This window comes from Carica papaya, chromosome 6 (assembly GCF_054855325.1).
Source record: "Carica papaya isolate Zhongbai chromosome 6, ASM5485532v1, whole genome shotgun sequence".
In the NCBI taxonomy this organism is placed as follows: Eukaryota; Viridiplantae; Streptophyta; class Magnoliopsida; order Brassicales; family Caricaceae; genus Carica; species Carica papaya.
In genome coordinates, this window is record NC_142314.1 from 2,459,213 (window position 1) to 2,473,239 (window position 14,027).

Below are 14,027 nucleotides of genomic sequence, written 5' to 3' on the forward strand. Positions count from 1 at the left end.
TACAAATTTAAAAATATTTGTATAGATTAATCTATTTTTTATTTATAAACCATTTGTTTGTATTTATTATATTAATTTTTTTAAAAAATAATAATTTACAAAATTATCTATTACCATATAATTGATATTTACGTGTACAACTCAATTTAAATGTCTTAATTTATCATTTTCTAATAAACCGAAAACTCTTTTACTAATTTTGGGCACGTTCGAAATATTATCTAGAACATATTGCCTATATATATACACACATAATTAGCATTATTTAATGTATTTAAGGTTAATTAACCTAGTCAAATACAGACATGTATGACATATATGCATGATAGGCATATATACATATATATATAATTTTTTGGAATGCAAAGTAAACGATAAATTGTTAAAATTAAATGATAAATTACATAAAAATTAATAAATGAGAAATAAATTATATGCATTCGAAAATATAAATTTAACGTTAAAATATTGATAAATATATTTTTATATATGACGTTCTATTTTACGTATATACTAAGTGATAAAATATTATTGATTAGTGATGAAATTTACTTTAATAAATATGTTAATTTAAATAACATATTATTTTATAAAGAATTTTATTTTTTTTTATAAAAAAAATTAAGCTAAACTTTTAATTTATTGTGGTTATTTAAATTAAAACAATTTAACAATTTTAAAATATTTACTTTATCTAAAAATGTAATTAATTAATTAAAATTTAATATAATTGATATATTATAATTTCACCAACATATTAATATAATTTACAACTTAAATATTAGCTTGAAAGAACATCTATATATATATGCACATCCACATCAAGTGTAGCTACATGTACACGTATATATATGAATTAAGTTAACCCTTAATTCCCATGATTAATAGTTTAAGCATGTATAATCCGTAAATCATACACATACACACACTTACATACATACATATATGTATATATATAAAATACCATGTAATTTCATTGGATAAAATATAATTCTCGTAGCTAATTGAAAACATTTATTAGCACCAACATTAAAGAATTTACCCAAAAAATAATTATTTATTTAAAAATTTAAAGTCGTAAATTGATATAATTAAAAATCGAATAATAAAAAATAAGAGTGAGGAGAATAAAAGATTAATAAATAATTTTAACGAGAATCTTTGTTTTTTTTTAATAAAATAAAAAATAATTTTACAGTACTGAATCTGAAATTTTAATAATTAATGAAAAGCATCGAATGCGGACTGCGCACTCCGCGTACCAAAGAAGAAAGCCCGCGCATTTAACTTTTTGCAGTTTGGGGACCAAAAAAGTCAAAATTACTATTTAAGGCGCCCAGTTTGAACTTTTTCTTTCACAAACACCCCGCGTACAACCCGTACAGCGGGTCAAAACCCGGATTACCGTCGCTGCAAATGTACCACTCGATGCAGCGAGGGCACTTTTTACTACGTGGCGCTTTCACGCATGTCAATTGACTCCGTTAAGACTAACGGCTGATTCGGAGATGGACATAACACATCGAGAGATTCTTAACGACGCTAATTGAAACCGTCAAAAACGATCTCACTGACTTCCCTCTCTTCTTTCCTCTCTCTCTCTCTCTCTCTCCATCAGACACAGAACGCAGCCTTTCGGTTCTCATTTTCTTCTCTCACTAAGACCGCTGTCTCTCTCTCTAGAGTATTCTTTCTGCTCTTTTACGGTGCCGTTTTGAAGGCCGAGGAGGAAGGGTTCGGTTCGATCACGTCAGGTTCGGATATCGCGTGTTTGTATGCGGAAAGTGGGCTTCTTTTGGGGATTATAAAGAAGTTAATGGTTCGATTTTTGTTATTATTCTAGGAAATTTGGAATTTTATTAGGTATCGAATTCGATTTAAACTATTTTTGCCTGTTTTTCCATGTTGATTTATGGTTTCTCGCCATTAATTTTGGATCTATTTGACCTCTGTAATGCTCGAGTTTGTTTCCTATATTTAGTTTATAAAAGAAAAAAATTGGGGAATTTAGACTGACTCGGTTAGTTCCCCTATGTGTCGGTGATTTTTCTCAGATTTTTCCGGTTAAACTTCCGTGAGATTGTTACTTTATCTTCTGTTTGTGTTTTTTTATGGTGGCGATTAGCTTTTGTGTTATCGGTGTGGTGATTGGTATCAGTAATCACTAATCAGTCTCTCTAAATTGAGAGCCCTTTTGCTTGTGATACTTTTCCTTCTTCCTCAGTTTCTTTTTTCTTCTTTGATTTTTTAATTTATTTTGAACGGCATGAAACTGTTCGATTTGTGCACCAAATCGACTACTGCTGCGAACTGTTTAGGGTTCATTTGACTGCAACCTCTGTAATGCTCGACTCACTGGCTTTTGGCCTTGAAACCCTATAATGGTTTGAAAAATGAAGGCTATATTTTTGTCTGTCTCCTATCTGTTTTCTCTTCCTGACGAAAGAATAAAATGTTGGGGCTGTTGTTGTTGTTGTTGTTTTGTTTCAGTGACGGTACTCAATGAACTATTTCATTTTAGGATAACTGGTGCCCTCAGTACCGTGTTACTACACTTGTTAAAGTTTGCTATTTGGTCTTGATTATGTTGAACTTTTTTTGGTTCTTTTAATTATTCTCTTGGACTTGCAATGAGTTTTAGTGAGTAGAAGATTGATGCATGATTTGGTTTATTTTGTTTTGCAGCCTTTCTAGTAGACTGCAAACATTGTGCTGGAGTGATGGTGATGAAACTGTTTATTGATTTATGCATTGGAAAATGTGATTGAAAGTTGCTGTACACTGCAGAGAGTTGAAATTTTTGTTGTGTTTGATATGGGGTCTGCTTGTTGTGTCGCTTCTAGAGACAAAACCATACAGAATGGACCTGGTAGTGAAATATTTCACAGGAATGTTCGGTATTCACCATCGTGGAGCTTTCGGTGGGAAAATAGAGGCCGAGTAGCAGGGGAAGAGGTTTCTTTAAGTTGGCTATCAGATGGGATTAGCCGGAATGATGGATCAGACATCAAATATGAGTCGGCATTTGGATCAGAAGAGGGAAGTCCATCGGAGAGTTTTCGCACACGTAGATGGCAGAAGTCCCCACTTTCTGAAGAGACTGCTGGCCTTGCGAGAACTCCTGCTTCAGGTAACTTAAGAGATGAATGTTTTAAAGATTGAATTTCTTTCATGTGATATCCAAATTCATTGTTTTGAGGGTAAAAGTACAAGTACTCCCTACCATGTTAATGTTATATGTCCACCAAAACTCTTACTTTTCTTTTTGCACTATGTTGGGTAGAGGTAAAGTAAAGTTGGGATTTTTATAGTATAATAGAGTAAGTAGAATAAAGTGAGTTTTGCAATTCCCAAATGTATTGGGAGTTAGTTATTATAATAATGAAAGTAAATGAAGGTTTCCAACAGTAATGTTGTTTGATTGAAGTAAAGCAAGGGTTTACTGTTAGGACAAACCACTCTTATCTTACAAAATTATATTTTGCAAATTGTGGCAGAATTGTCAAATAGGATATTTAACTTAAAAATTGTTGTTTGACAAATTATGAAACCACCCCCTGATCAAACTTCCGTTTTGTAGGATTGAATGATTTGGGTTTTAGATGGGGTTATGAGGGTCTCAGAGAGTTGCTGCTTCACCTTATTCCACACTTTAAACTCAACCAAATGAGGCTCGGTATCAACCACTACCTTTTTTTTTTTTTACTCTTCTTTACCCTTGGAAAACAAGTCAAACTATCAAACAAGCTGTTACATTTTGGTGTCAGAATGTGTTATACATAAACCTTTGATGTGAGGGTGGCCTCTGATTCAAAAAAGTGAATTTGTCTGAAGGAAGAATGAAATGAAACAAGTGAAGAGAGAACCTCATCAACTTAATATTTTTCAGAGCAAATTATTTTGATGCCCCTGGTACTTGTCAGTGTCTCCTTTGCAAATATAAATATGTAAGGACCTTTTTTCTCTGAAGGCTATTGCTAATTTTCATTACTCGTTGGTAAGTTTTTAGCAGAGCATATCTCTATTTGCGTTCTATCATGACTGTCATTGTTACTACATTGGACTGAACTTTAATAATTTTTGATGGATGGAGGATCGTGTCTCAAATTAAAAAGTCAATGTCCTCTTATTCAAGAAGGGGATGTTTTGAAGTGAGGGAGGGGAAAGCAAGTGAAGAGAGAGACACTAACCAAATGGATATTTTATTTTTTCATGGCAAACCATTCTAGGAATATTGGTACTCGGCACTATCTCTTTGCAAATACAAGTTCTTAGGGAAAATTTTATATCTTTTGGCCAGAGAGCCAGAGTTATTGTATCACTCTTCGGGAATTTGTTAGTGAAGTATGTACTTGCAATTTGCGTAAGTAAATTGGAAGGGTAGAATCTCTGCTTTAGAAAACTCAATTCCAGCCAGTTTGTGTCCTGGATTCTAATTTGTTAGCTCTGGTGCTAACCTGGTTTTGTTTTGGGGCAAAATGTAAGAAAGTTAAACTGATTCTCAGTTAGTCTTGTGTTCTGGAGTGAACTCTTATATTTTAGCCTGTTTCCTGATTTGTCATTTTTATCTTTAAATTCAGAGATAATTGAATGCTTTCATTGTTGTAAATATTGTTTTTGCTATAATTTTTTCTTTCTGTCCAGATTTTCTCAGAACAGTTATGATGAGTATAGCCATTGCATAAACTTAGTATTCATTTGATCTTCTTTGACTTAATTTTTGCATATTCTTTGGGTCATATATCTTTTTTAGGATTTAAATTCATTGGTGGAAGTGTCGGAAAGATATGCCACGCTTCCTGATTCATAGTAATAATAGTGGTTTAGCTCCTCAGTGTGTTTTTGGCTGACAGTTAGCTTCTAATATTTCTTTTGAAATAAATATTGATGTCCAGAATAGCTTTTAATGGTACTCCTTGTAGTATGGTAGAGTTACAACTTACAGTGATGTATCATTGCTAATATTTTTGGACTTCAAATTGCAGATCAATCTATTTCAAGGAATACCTCAATGGATGTCAGTTTGGAACAGGTAAAGCTTTTTCCTCCAAGACATAGCCTGTTATTAGTTAATTGACATATATTCTTATCTTAAAATGTCCCTTTTCTTCTGGTGAAATCTCATTGAAAATGAAGGTAAAGGAGTCAACCGAGTCCCCTGCAGCTTCTCATCCATCTCCCATGAAATTATCACTTTCATTGCCTTCAACATCATCCTTATCAACATCTCCTTTATCGTCCAAGTGTCACCTGCAACCTGGCAGCTCAACCAGACCTGCGACACCTAGGTGGCTGCGGTCTTCTCCAAGGCATCATCTATTGCGGCAGGTATCTGATGTCCAAATGCCAGAATTGAAGTCACCTGCTAGGAACTCAGCAATTGAAGAAAGGCCTGCAGTTCCATCCTGGAGCAATGAATCCACTCGGGGTTCCCAAGGTGGTTCCTCAGATGGCTGGTCCATGCATGCTTTTTCTGAGCTCATGGCGTCTTCACATAGAGATCGTTGGTCTTTTGACAATGATCCCTTTGGCTTTAACGGTGAGAAGATGACCAGATATGGTAGCCAAATCTTGGCTTCTCCCTCTGTTGATCTGCAATCTTGTGGGGCTTGCTCAAAGCTGTTGTCAGAAAAATCCTTTTGGAGCAGCCAGAAGATCTTTGCCAATAATGAACTTTCTGTAGTTGCTGTTCTAACTTGTGGGCATGTTTACCATGCTGAGTGTTTGGAGAATATGACACCTGAAATTGACAAATATGACCCTACATGCCCTGTCTGTACATTTGGCTCGAGGAAGACCCTTAGGTTGTCTGAAAAAGCTTTGAGAGCAGAGATGGAAATGAAGGTTAGAAACAGGATATCAAGGAATAGGGTTGTGGATAGTGATCTTGATATCAATTCTGTTGCGTTTGATCGTCTAAAAGGCAGCAGGCATGAAGGAAGAGGTCCCAAGTTGGCCTCCAGTTCAAGCACAAAAAGCTCTGCAGCAAGACCTTTTTTGAGGAGTCACTTTTCTTTTGGGTCCAAGGGAAGTAGATCCCCTATAAACAATCAGCCCAGCAGAAAGAAGGGATTTTTCTGGACCAGATCTGGGAAGATATGAACATCTCAGCTCTTAAGAGGTGAGCATCTATCTTATTTGTGTTACTTTATACCAGTTTTTGTTCACATGTAGGAGTAAAATGCATTTCCTTTATAAATAAACTACTTTGTCATTCATATAAAAAACAGAAACTATGTTCTCTTTTCCTTGATGCTCAAGTTTTCTAGCGAGTAGGTGGGGTTATTTATATATATTATTTTTGCATCGAACCAAACATGTGAACTTTTTAAACCTTTAGGGTTGCATTTGATTCAATTTTCATCGATTCCTTACCAATTCCTTATTCAAAATTTCATATTAGTCTTAAAATGCATAATTAAAACATGATTTTTAGTGTTTGAATTATCTCCACCTCTCCCTTTGTTTCAGGAATTCAATTTCTAACATTAAAAATGTCACCTATTAAGGAATTCAAAGTAAAGAGTGGTGGTAATTCAAATACATCTTATTATGTTTTTGCTATACATATTGAAGACTAATACGAGAATTATAACTAGGAATTGAATAAAATGCAGCACAATTATTGAGTCTCCCTCTCCTACAGTAATATATGTATGCTTGTCTGTGACGTTGCAGTTGCTGGGACTCAAGTGGGCTTGGTGTTATGATTACACAGATTCTGGTGCTGTTCTTCTCTAGCAATCTCCCTTGGATAGGGGATGGTGAACAGTATAACATCATCAAAGGCTATTGTGTAACCTCTCCATCTGGGAAGGCATGCATATTCTGAAATCTCACAAGATTAGCTTCTGGGGTTTACCCTGTAAAGACAAGATGAAGGAATATATATATATGAATGACTTCTTAAATATGAAGGGGAAATTTATAGAATGAGAACAGTAGTAGGTGATTACGCAGGTGGAGTCCAGTTATTATTTTGTACAGATTGATTTGTATCTTACTTGGGTACATGCTTGAATATTGGATTCAAAAGAAATTTCTGTACATGGGCTACTAGCCACTGGTGAATTGAGCTAAGCAAGTTCTGGTGGTCTATCCAATTAATGTCCCCATAGGGGAGATTTTATCATCAACAAGTTTGTTTCAGTCAAAGTTTAGGTTTTAGGCAAATTTCAGTTCCTTTAGTTCTTCATAGTACATTGGAAGATCCTTTGGTTCTTCATAGTACATTACTTGTGTAGGATCAAGTTCTTGAACAATGGATCGATACATTTTAAGTTAGGATAAATTGAAGTTTCATTTTCCATGGTTTGGTTTATAGTTCAAGTTCTATATATATATATATATATATATATATATATATATATATGTATGTGTGTGTGTGTATATATATATGTTGACAGTTCAGAACGTTATTTAGAATTTTGTCATTTCTTTAGTTTTTTTAAAAGACAACTATTTTCCTTAGTATCTGTTTTATGGAAATTAAGGAAAACTAAATAGGCCTTATTTGAAACAAATTCGAAATTTGCACAAAACCAAATTGTAATGTGTATTTATTATAACTTTAAAAAGATATATTTTATGTAAATAAAAAATTAAATTTGAGTTCTAATACAAGTTTTTAAAATATTAAAATACAAGTTTTAATTAGTTTTTTTTTTAATAATTACAGTTTAAATTTAAAACAATTAGAGTCTACTAAGTGGCATATTTTAGTTCTATTTGCTGTTTGGCAAGTTTAGTAGAAGTTACGCTGGTATCTTCTGTGGTTGCAGTTGCAACTATGGAGGCAAAGGGTGGTTTGGCGACACTAATGATAACAGATGCGGAGGGAGGAGGATGAGATATCTCGGAGAAAGTGGTACAGGACTCTCTGGAGTATGATTTTTGTTCGGTAGACAGATTCTTGACGGAGGCTGTGATTAAATTTGAACCCATGCGCAGCACATTAACGGATGTCTGGCGTCCAATAGATAGTGTTAGCATTGTGAATTTTTTTTTGAAATAAAATTTAAAATGATTGTTAGATTGAGGACAGCCCATCAGGTGTATACCAATTGGTTTTCGTTGCTCTCTTTCCAGCCTCATGCAGTCTCCTCGGCTCTAATCGAGTAGAGTACTCAGCTTACACTCTCGTGTTAGCATTGTGGATTTAGGCGAAGTGAGATATCTTTTTTGCTTTTGAATGAGGTCGATGGGCAGCCAGTTATTAATGGAGGCGGCCCGTGGACATTTAATAATCATATGTTAGTGACCCACCGTTTGCAAATGGGAGAAGACATACACATAGTTGAACTTGAAACCGCTTAGTTTTGAGTACAAGCATATGATCTTTCGGTAGGGTGCTTTTCAGATGTTATGGCAAGACAGTTTAGAGATTTTCTGGGACTGTTTCTTGCTTATGAACCACGACAATCTGGAACGTATAGCCTGGATTTTTTGAGAATCAGAGTTGCACTTAATGTGAGGAAACCGTTACTTCAGCAGAAGAAGTTAATTCTGCGTAATGGTGAATCTGGCTATGCTACTTCCAAATACGAACGGTTGTCGGTGTTTTGTTATTTATGCAGCCGTCTGGGCCATTCTGATTCGTACTGTAAAGTACTCATCCGTTAGGGAGGAGCAGTCCTAGCACCTGCGTGGGATGCTACACTTCAGGCTAATTCTCGTCGGAATCCTCAACCGGCGAGCCGTTGGCTGCAAAATGAATAGGATGGAGTGGCTGCGGAAAATGTGGCAACGAATATTCAAGGAAGCCCGATGTTTCCGCAAAATTCAGCTGTAATTAAGCTAGTAACTTCTCCTGAGTTACCGTATGGTAGTCACTTGGATTTACCAGAAGAGGCTGAGAATGGTAAAAGATACGTGGATCAGATTAGCCTCATGGGCTGAAATAACTTAGAGGTTGTGGAAAGAGGCAGAAGTTCCATTGCCGGATTCAGAAAAGTTGCTTTCCAAACTTCAACATGAGAGATCGGTGAATCATGGAATCCAGGCTCGCCGACAGCCATGAAAACATTAAGTTGGAACTGTCGAGGGCTTGACAATCCTCGTGCAGTTTTTGCTCTTCATGATCTTGTGAAGTAAGATTATGTCGAACGTGGTGTTCCTTATTAAAACGTTGGTTGATCGTAACAGGTTAAAACATAATCAAACACAGGCTGGGATATGATAATGTTTTTGGGGTGGACTGGATTAGAAAGTTGGTGAGGGAAAGAAGGAAAATGGGGACTTCTGAAAATGAGAAGCTTAAGTATCTGAATAGTGAGTATATTCACTTGTTGGAACAAGACGAGTGTTTTTGGCGCCAGAGAGCGAAAGCTTTTTGGCTCAAGCATGGTGATCGTAATTCGAAGGATTTCCACCGCCAAGCTACTAACCGAAAGCGTCAGAATTTCATCAACAGGCTACGAGACTCAGAAAGAAACTGGATTCAAGAAGCTGCAGGGTTAAAAGACCATGTGGGGAATTATTTTAAGGAGTTATTCTCTGTCTCTGATGGTGAGTGTCACTAAGTTGTGGAAGGGGTTACTGCACAAGTTACAAGAAAAGAGAATGAGCAACTTCTCCAATCACTGCACTAGGAGGAAATTAAGCAAGTTGTTTTTCACATACATCCCGATAAAGCTCCTAGTCCCGATGGTATGAATCCGGCTTTCTTCCAAAAGTTTTGGCATGTGGTAGGAAAGGATGTAGTGGAAACTTGTCAGCCTTGGTTTGAGAACAATGAATTCCTGGAATATATTAATGATATGACCATTGTTCTTATCCCAAAAAAGGAATGTTCTGAATCTGTTTAAGTACCTACGGCCAATCTCGTTATGTAATGTGTAATATAAGATATGTTCTAAAACTCTGGCCAATAGACTCAAACAAGTGCTGCCGCGATTAATTTCGGAGGAACAATCAGCTTTGTTCCGAGCAGGTCTATGACTGATAACATTTTTTTCACTTTTGAACTTATACACAAAATGAAGACAGATAATTCAAACACAAGCAAAAGCATGACCCTGAAGATTGATTGATATAAGCAAAGCGTAAGATAGGGTAATATGGGAATTTTTGGAGGCCATGCTTATCAAATTCGGGTTTCCCAGTAAATGGGTTCAGCTGATGATGCGGTGTGTCCAATCGGTATCTTATAAGGTTGCTCTTAATGGCAGTGAAGTGGGGGGCAATCAAGCCGTAAAAGGGGTTACAACAAGGGGACCTTATATCCCCATACCTTTTCATTCTCTGTGCTGAAGGTTTGTCATCAATGTTCAAAAGGGCGGAGGAAAGAGGTGTCATACATAGAGTGAAAGTTTGTCATCGAAGCCCAACGATTTCACATCTTCTATTTGCTAATGATACATTCTTTTTCGTTAGGGCGACTGATGTTGAATGTAGACAAGTGAAACAGATATTCCACTCGTACGAAGAAGCATCGGGGCAATCTATCAATTATCAGAAGTCTAGTACTTTTTTCAGCAAGCATACAGCAGATGTACATAAGCATAGACTTAATGCCATATTGGGAGTACATAATCCAATTGATCATGGTCGGTATCTAGATTTGCCGTCACTTGTGGGCAGGAATAAAAAGCAAATATTTGCCTTCTTGCGAAGGAAAAACGAATAAATGGGTGGAACCAATGACATTTGTCTAGGGCGGGTAAAGAGGTTCTACTTAAATCTGTAGCTCAAGCCATTCTGATCTTCTGTATGAATGTTTTTCGGCTTCCAGTTATGTTATGTGATGAATTAAACAGGATGATGAATGGTTTCTGGTGGGGAAAAAAGAGCCAAAACAGAGGGTCCATTCACTGGTTATCTTGGGAATCTCTATGTAGAAGGAAAGAGGATGGTGGTTTGGGATTTCGGAACTTACAGGAGTTTAATCTGGCCATGTTGGGTAAACAACTGTGGAGGATGATGAAGGCTCTGAATGCCATCTTGGGAATTGCTATGCAGAAGGAAGAAGGATGGTGGTTTGGGATTTCGGAAGTTACAGGAGTTTAATCTGGCCATGTTGGGTAAACAGCTGTGTAGGATAATGAAGGCTCCGAATGCCTTAGTAACAAAGGTGTTTCAAGCCAAATATTTCCCTCATAGGGATATCATGTCTGCATGTTTGGGTTCCAATCCAAGTTTTTACTGGAGGAGCATATTTGCAGCAAGAGATTTGGTACAAATGGGTATGAGATGGCTTATTGGTACTGGGAGGAAGGTGAAGATATGGGGTGACTCATGGCTACCGAGGATGCAAGGTTGCCAAGTTAAATAGTTTTGCCATTGAGGGCTGTGAGAACATGACAGTGAATGAACTCATGAATGAGGACAATCTTAGTTGGAATGCTGAACTGATCAGGGGCTTATTTGCAGAGGAGGAGGCTGAACTTATTCTGGGTATACCACTGAGTGTGAGAAGTCGAGAGGATAAACTCGTTTGGGCTCCCTTTAAGGATGGAAAGTACTCGGTACGGTCGGCCTATAGATTGCTAAGGAATGACTCAATCGACAATAGAGATAGTGATAAAAAGATGTGGGCACATGTGTGAAAAACGGATGTACCACCCAAAGTTAAGAACTTTATATGGAGACTGTTGTTTAAGACATTGCCAGTAAAGACCAGGTCGCAAGAGAAAGGGTTGGAAATTGATTCTTCGCGTCTGCGATGTGCACACAGAGACCCTAAAACATGTTTTTATTGGGTGCTATAAGGCCAGACAATGCTGGGATATATTAAAGGGCAGGGTATCGGACGAGGTTGGATTAGGATGTGAAGGGGTGGATCAAACAAGCTTGCACCCAATGGAGCAAAAGCTAGATAGCCGAAGTATTCTGTCACCTGTGGAGACTCTGGTTGGAAAGAAACAAATTCCTTTAGAGGGAGAAGATGTTTGCTGATCATACAACAGTATACCTGTCAAAAAAAGTATTTGCAAGAATGACAGCAGGTGAAGGATGTTAAAGCAAGAGAGGCCATACAGGTACACGGGGTTGTGTCGGACCTGCATGAACACAACCTACGACCATATATGTGGAAATGAAATGTTGACGCTTCTACAAGCGTGTCCGCCAAAGAGACCGGGTTTGGGGTAATCATCAGAGATTCAGAGGGTTGAACACGTAACATTTTGTCGAGGAGAATGTCGGGTATCACGTCGGTATACCTTGCGAAATTGTTAGGGTGCCAACAAGTATTACAATTTATAGTAAGCAATGTCCACGGTTCGGGAGTAATCGAAATGGATGCTCAGAGGATTCAGTCTGCACTGATATCTGAGATTGAAGATGAGTCTGAGTATGGGCGCATCATTGAGGATCGTCGGGCGTTGCTGTGGAGCACATCTGATGTCTCTAGAACTGAAAATAAGTTAGCACATTATAATTGCCCGTTCTGCATTTTTGTATCCAAATTTTCATGAATGGGAGGACTTCCCAACTCAAGTTCATCTTCTGTTCTAGGTGAATGGATTATTTGACCAGTCAAAAAAAAAAAAAAAAAAAAACAGTTAAATTTATATCAAGTGTTTCATATAGAATTAAACAAATATATTTTGATTTTACGTTCAAATTAGTTCTATCTCAGATAATTATATTTTTTAATATATTTTAAAGGAATTTTTGATTTAATTTCTATTCTTGGACAGTGATCAATCAGAAAATTATAATTTTTTTTTAAAAAAATAAATATACAAATAAATAATTATTTTTTATTTATTTATTTGTCATCCCAATCCCAAATTACACGTGTCTTTATCTCTCTTCAGGTGGCAATTCTCTTTCACGTCTCTTCCCCACCTCTGCTGCCACGTGTAACACATGCAAAAGAATACACAGCTTCGTAGCTCGACACGCCGTCACTCTATCACCTTTTAATGCATTTATCACCGGCCAACGAAACATTCCACCTTTCACATTTTCTGCAGCTTAACAATGGCGGATTTGAAAGATGAACACGGCAACCCGATTAAACTTACGGACCCGGAAGGCAACCCGGTTCAATTGACAGATGAGTTTGGTAACCCTATTCAGCTCAAAGGAACTGTTGCCACCACCCACCACCCTGAAACCGGAACCGTCTCTGCTCCTGCTGTTTTCGGCCATGAAACCGCCGGTACTGCTCCGGCCACGACTGAGACGGGCGGTACCCAGACTGAGCCGCACGAGGGTGAAAAAGAAATCGAACGATCTTCTAGTTCCTCAAGCTCCACCTCGGTGAGACATATTAATTTGTCTTCAGTCTTTGACCTACCTAGCTAGAATATATACATATATATATATATATATGTGTAGATGCGTGTATACAGGTATCGGTGCATGCATGTATCTCACTACATATATGCCTTTGTGCAGTCTTACTATTTGAGTTGTATTTTTATTTGTCACTTTAAACAATTATATGATTCTCTGTTATGATCTAGCTAGTTACAGTAGTCTATATATATGATTTATATATATGAATATGTCCAACGAAATCAAGCTGTGATTTTTATATTTTGTTGGTAGTCTGAGGATGACGGGCAAGGTGGGCGAAGGAAGAAGAAAGGACTGAAGCAGAAAATAAAAGAGAAACTAACAGGAGGAAGTAAGGATAAGGACAAGGAGGAACACAAGGAAACCACCACCACCACCGCCACCGCCACGGCGGAAGAACCCCACCACGAACACGAGAAGAAAAGCGTCATGGAGAAGATCAAAGAAAAGTTACCGGGTCACCACGCCCATTAAAGTCTGTATAAATAAATACTTATAATATCAAAGCATGTTAATATTATATACGTACTTTATATGTAAACCAATTAAGCTTCGTTTGTTTTGCTTGAATGTGTACATATTGTGGGTTTATATGGGTTGAAGTGGTGTTATGTAATTAATTAAATTTCTTCGTAAGAGTTTTTCATTTGGACATATATTATGCCAATACATAGTGTTATTATATTGTTTTTTATATTAAATATTTAAGAAGTTTGGTTTATTTGTTAAGATTTAATTTAATTAACGAAATAGTCTCTGTCTAAATAAGTTGAAGTTTA

At 36.7% G+C, this 14,027-nt stretch overlaps 2 protein-coding genes across 5 annotated transcripts; both read left to right on the forward strand.

Annotated features, from left to right (window-relative positions):
* The first annotated feature begins 1,560 nt into the window (after positions 1–1,560).
* LOC110810448 (uncharacterized) lies at positions 1,561–7,309 on the forward strand. 4 transcript variants are annotated; one of them, XM_022036646.2, is made up of 5 exons: positions 1,561–1,863; positions 2,686–3,130; positions 4,986–5,032; positions 5,137–6,121; positions 6,719–7,309. In XM_022036646.2, exons 2-4 carry the CDS (start codon positions 2,815–2,817, stop codon positions 6,100–6,102), a joined length of 1,329 nt encoding a protein of 442 aa, XP_021892338.1. In that variant the 5' UTR covers positions 1,561–1,863; positions 2,686–2,814; the 3' UTR covers positions 6,103–6,121; positions 6,719–7,309. The 4 variants fall into 4 exon arrangements, with proteins under 4 accessions (XP_021892338.1, XP_021892335.1, XP_021892336.1 ...); XM_022036643.2 differs by having other exon boundaries at positions 1,563–1,863; positions 6,679–7,309; XM_022036644.2 differs by having other exon boundaries at positions 1,563–1,819; positions 6,679–7,309.
* A 5,576-nt stretch (positions 7,310–12,885) lies between these two features.
* LEA (dehydrin LEA) lies at positions 12,886–13,949 on the forward strand. The gene is made up of 2 exons (XM_022036690.2): positions 12,886–13,209; positions 13,501–13,949. Exons 1-2 carry the CDS (start codon positions 12,928–12,930, stop codon positions 13,720–13,722), a joined length of 504 nt encoding a protein of 167 aa, XP_021892382.2. The 5' UTR covers positions 12,886–12,927; the 3' UTR covers positions 13,723–13,949.
* The last annotated feature ends 78 nt before the right edge of the window (positions 13,950–14,027 follow it).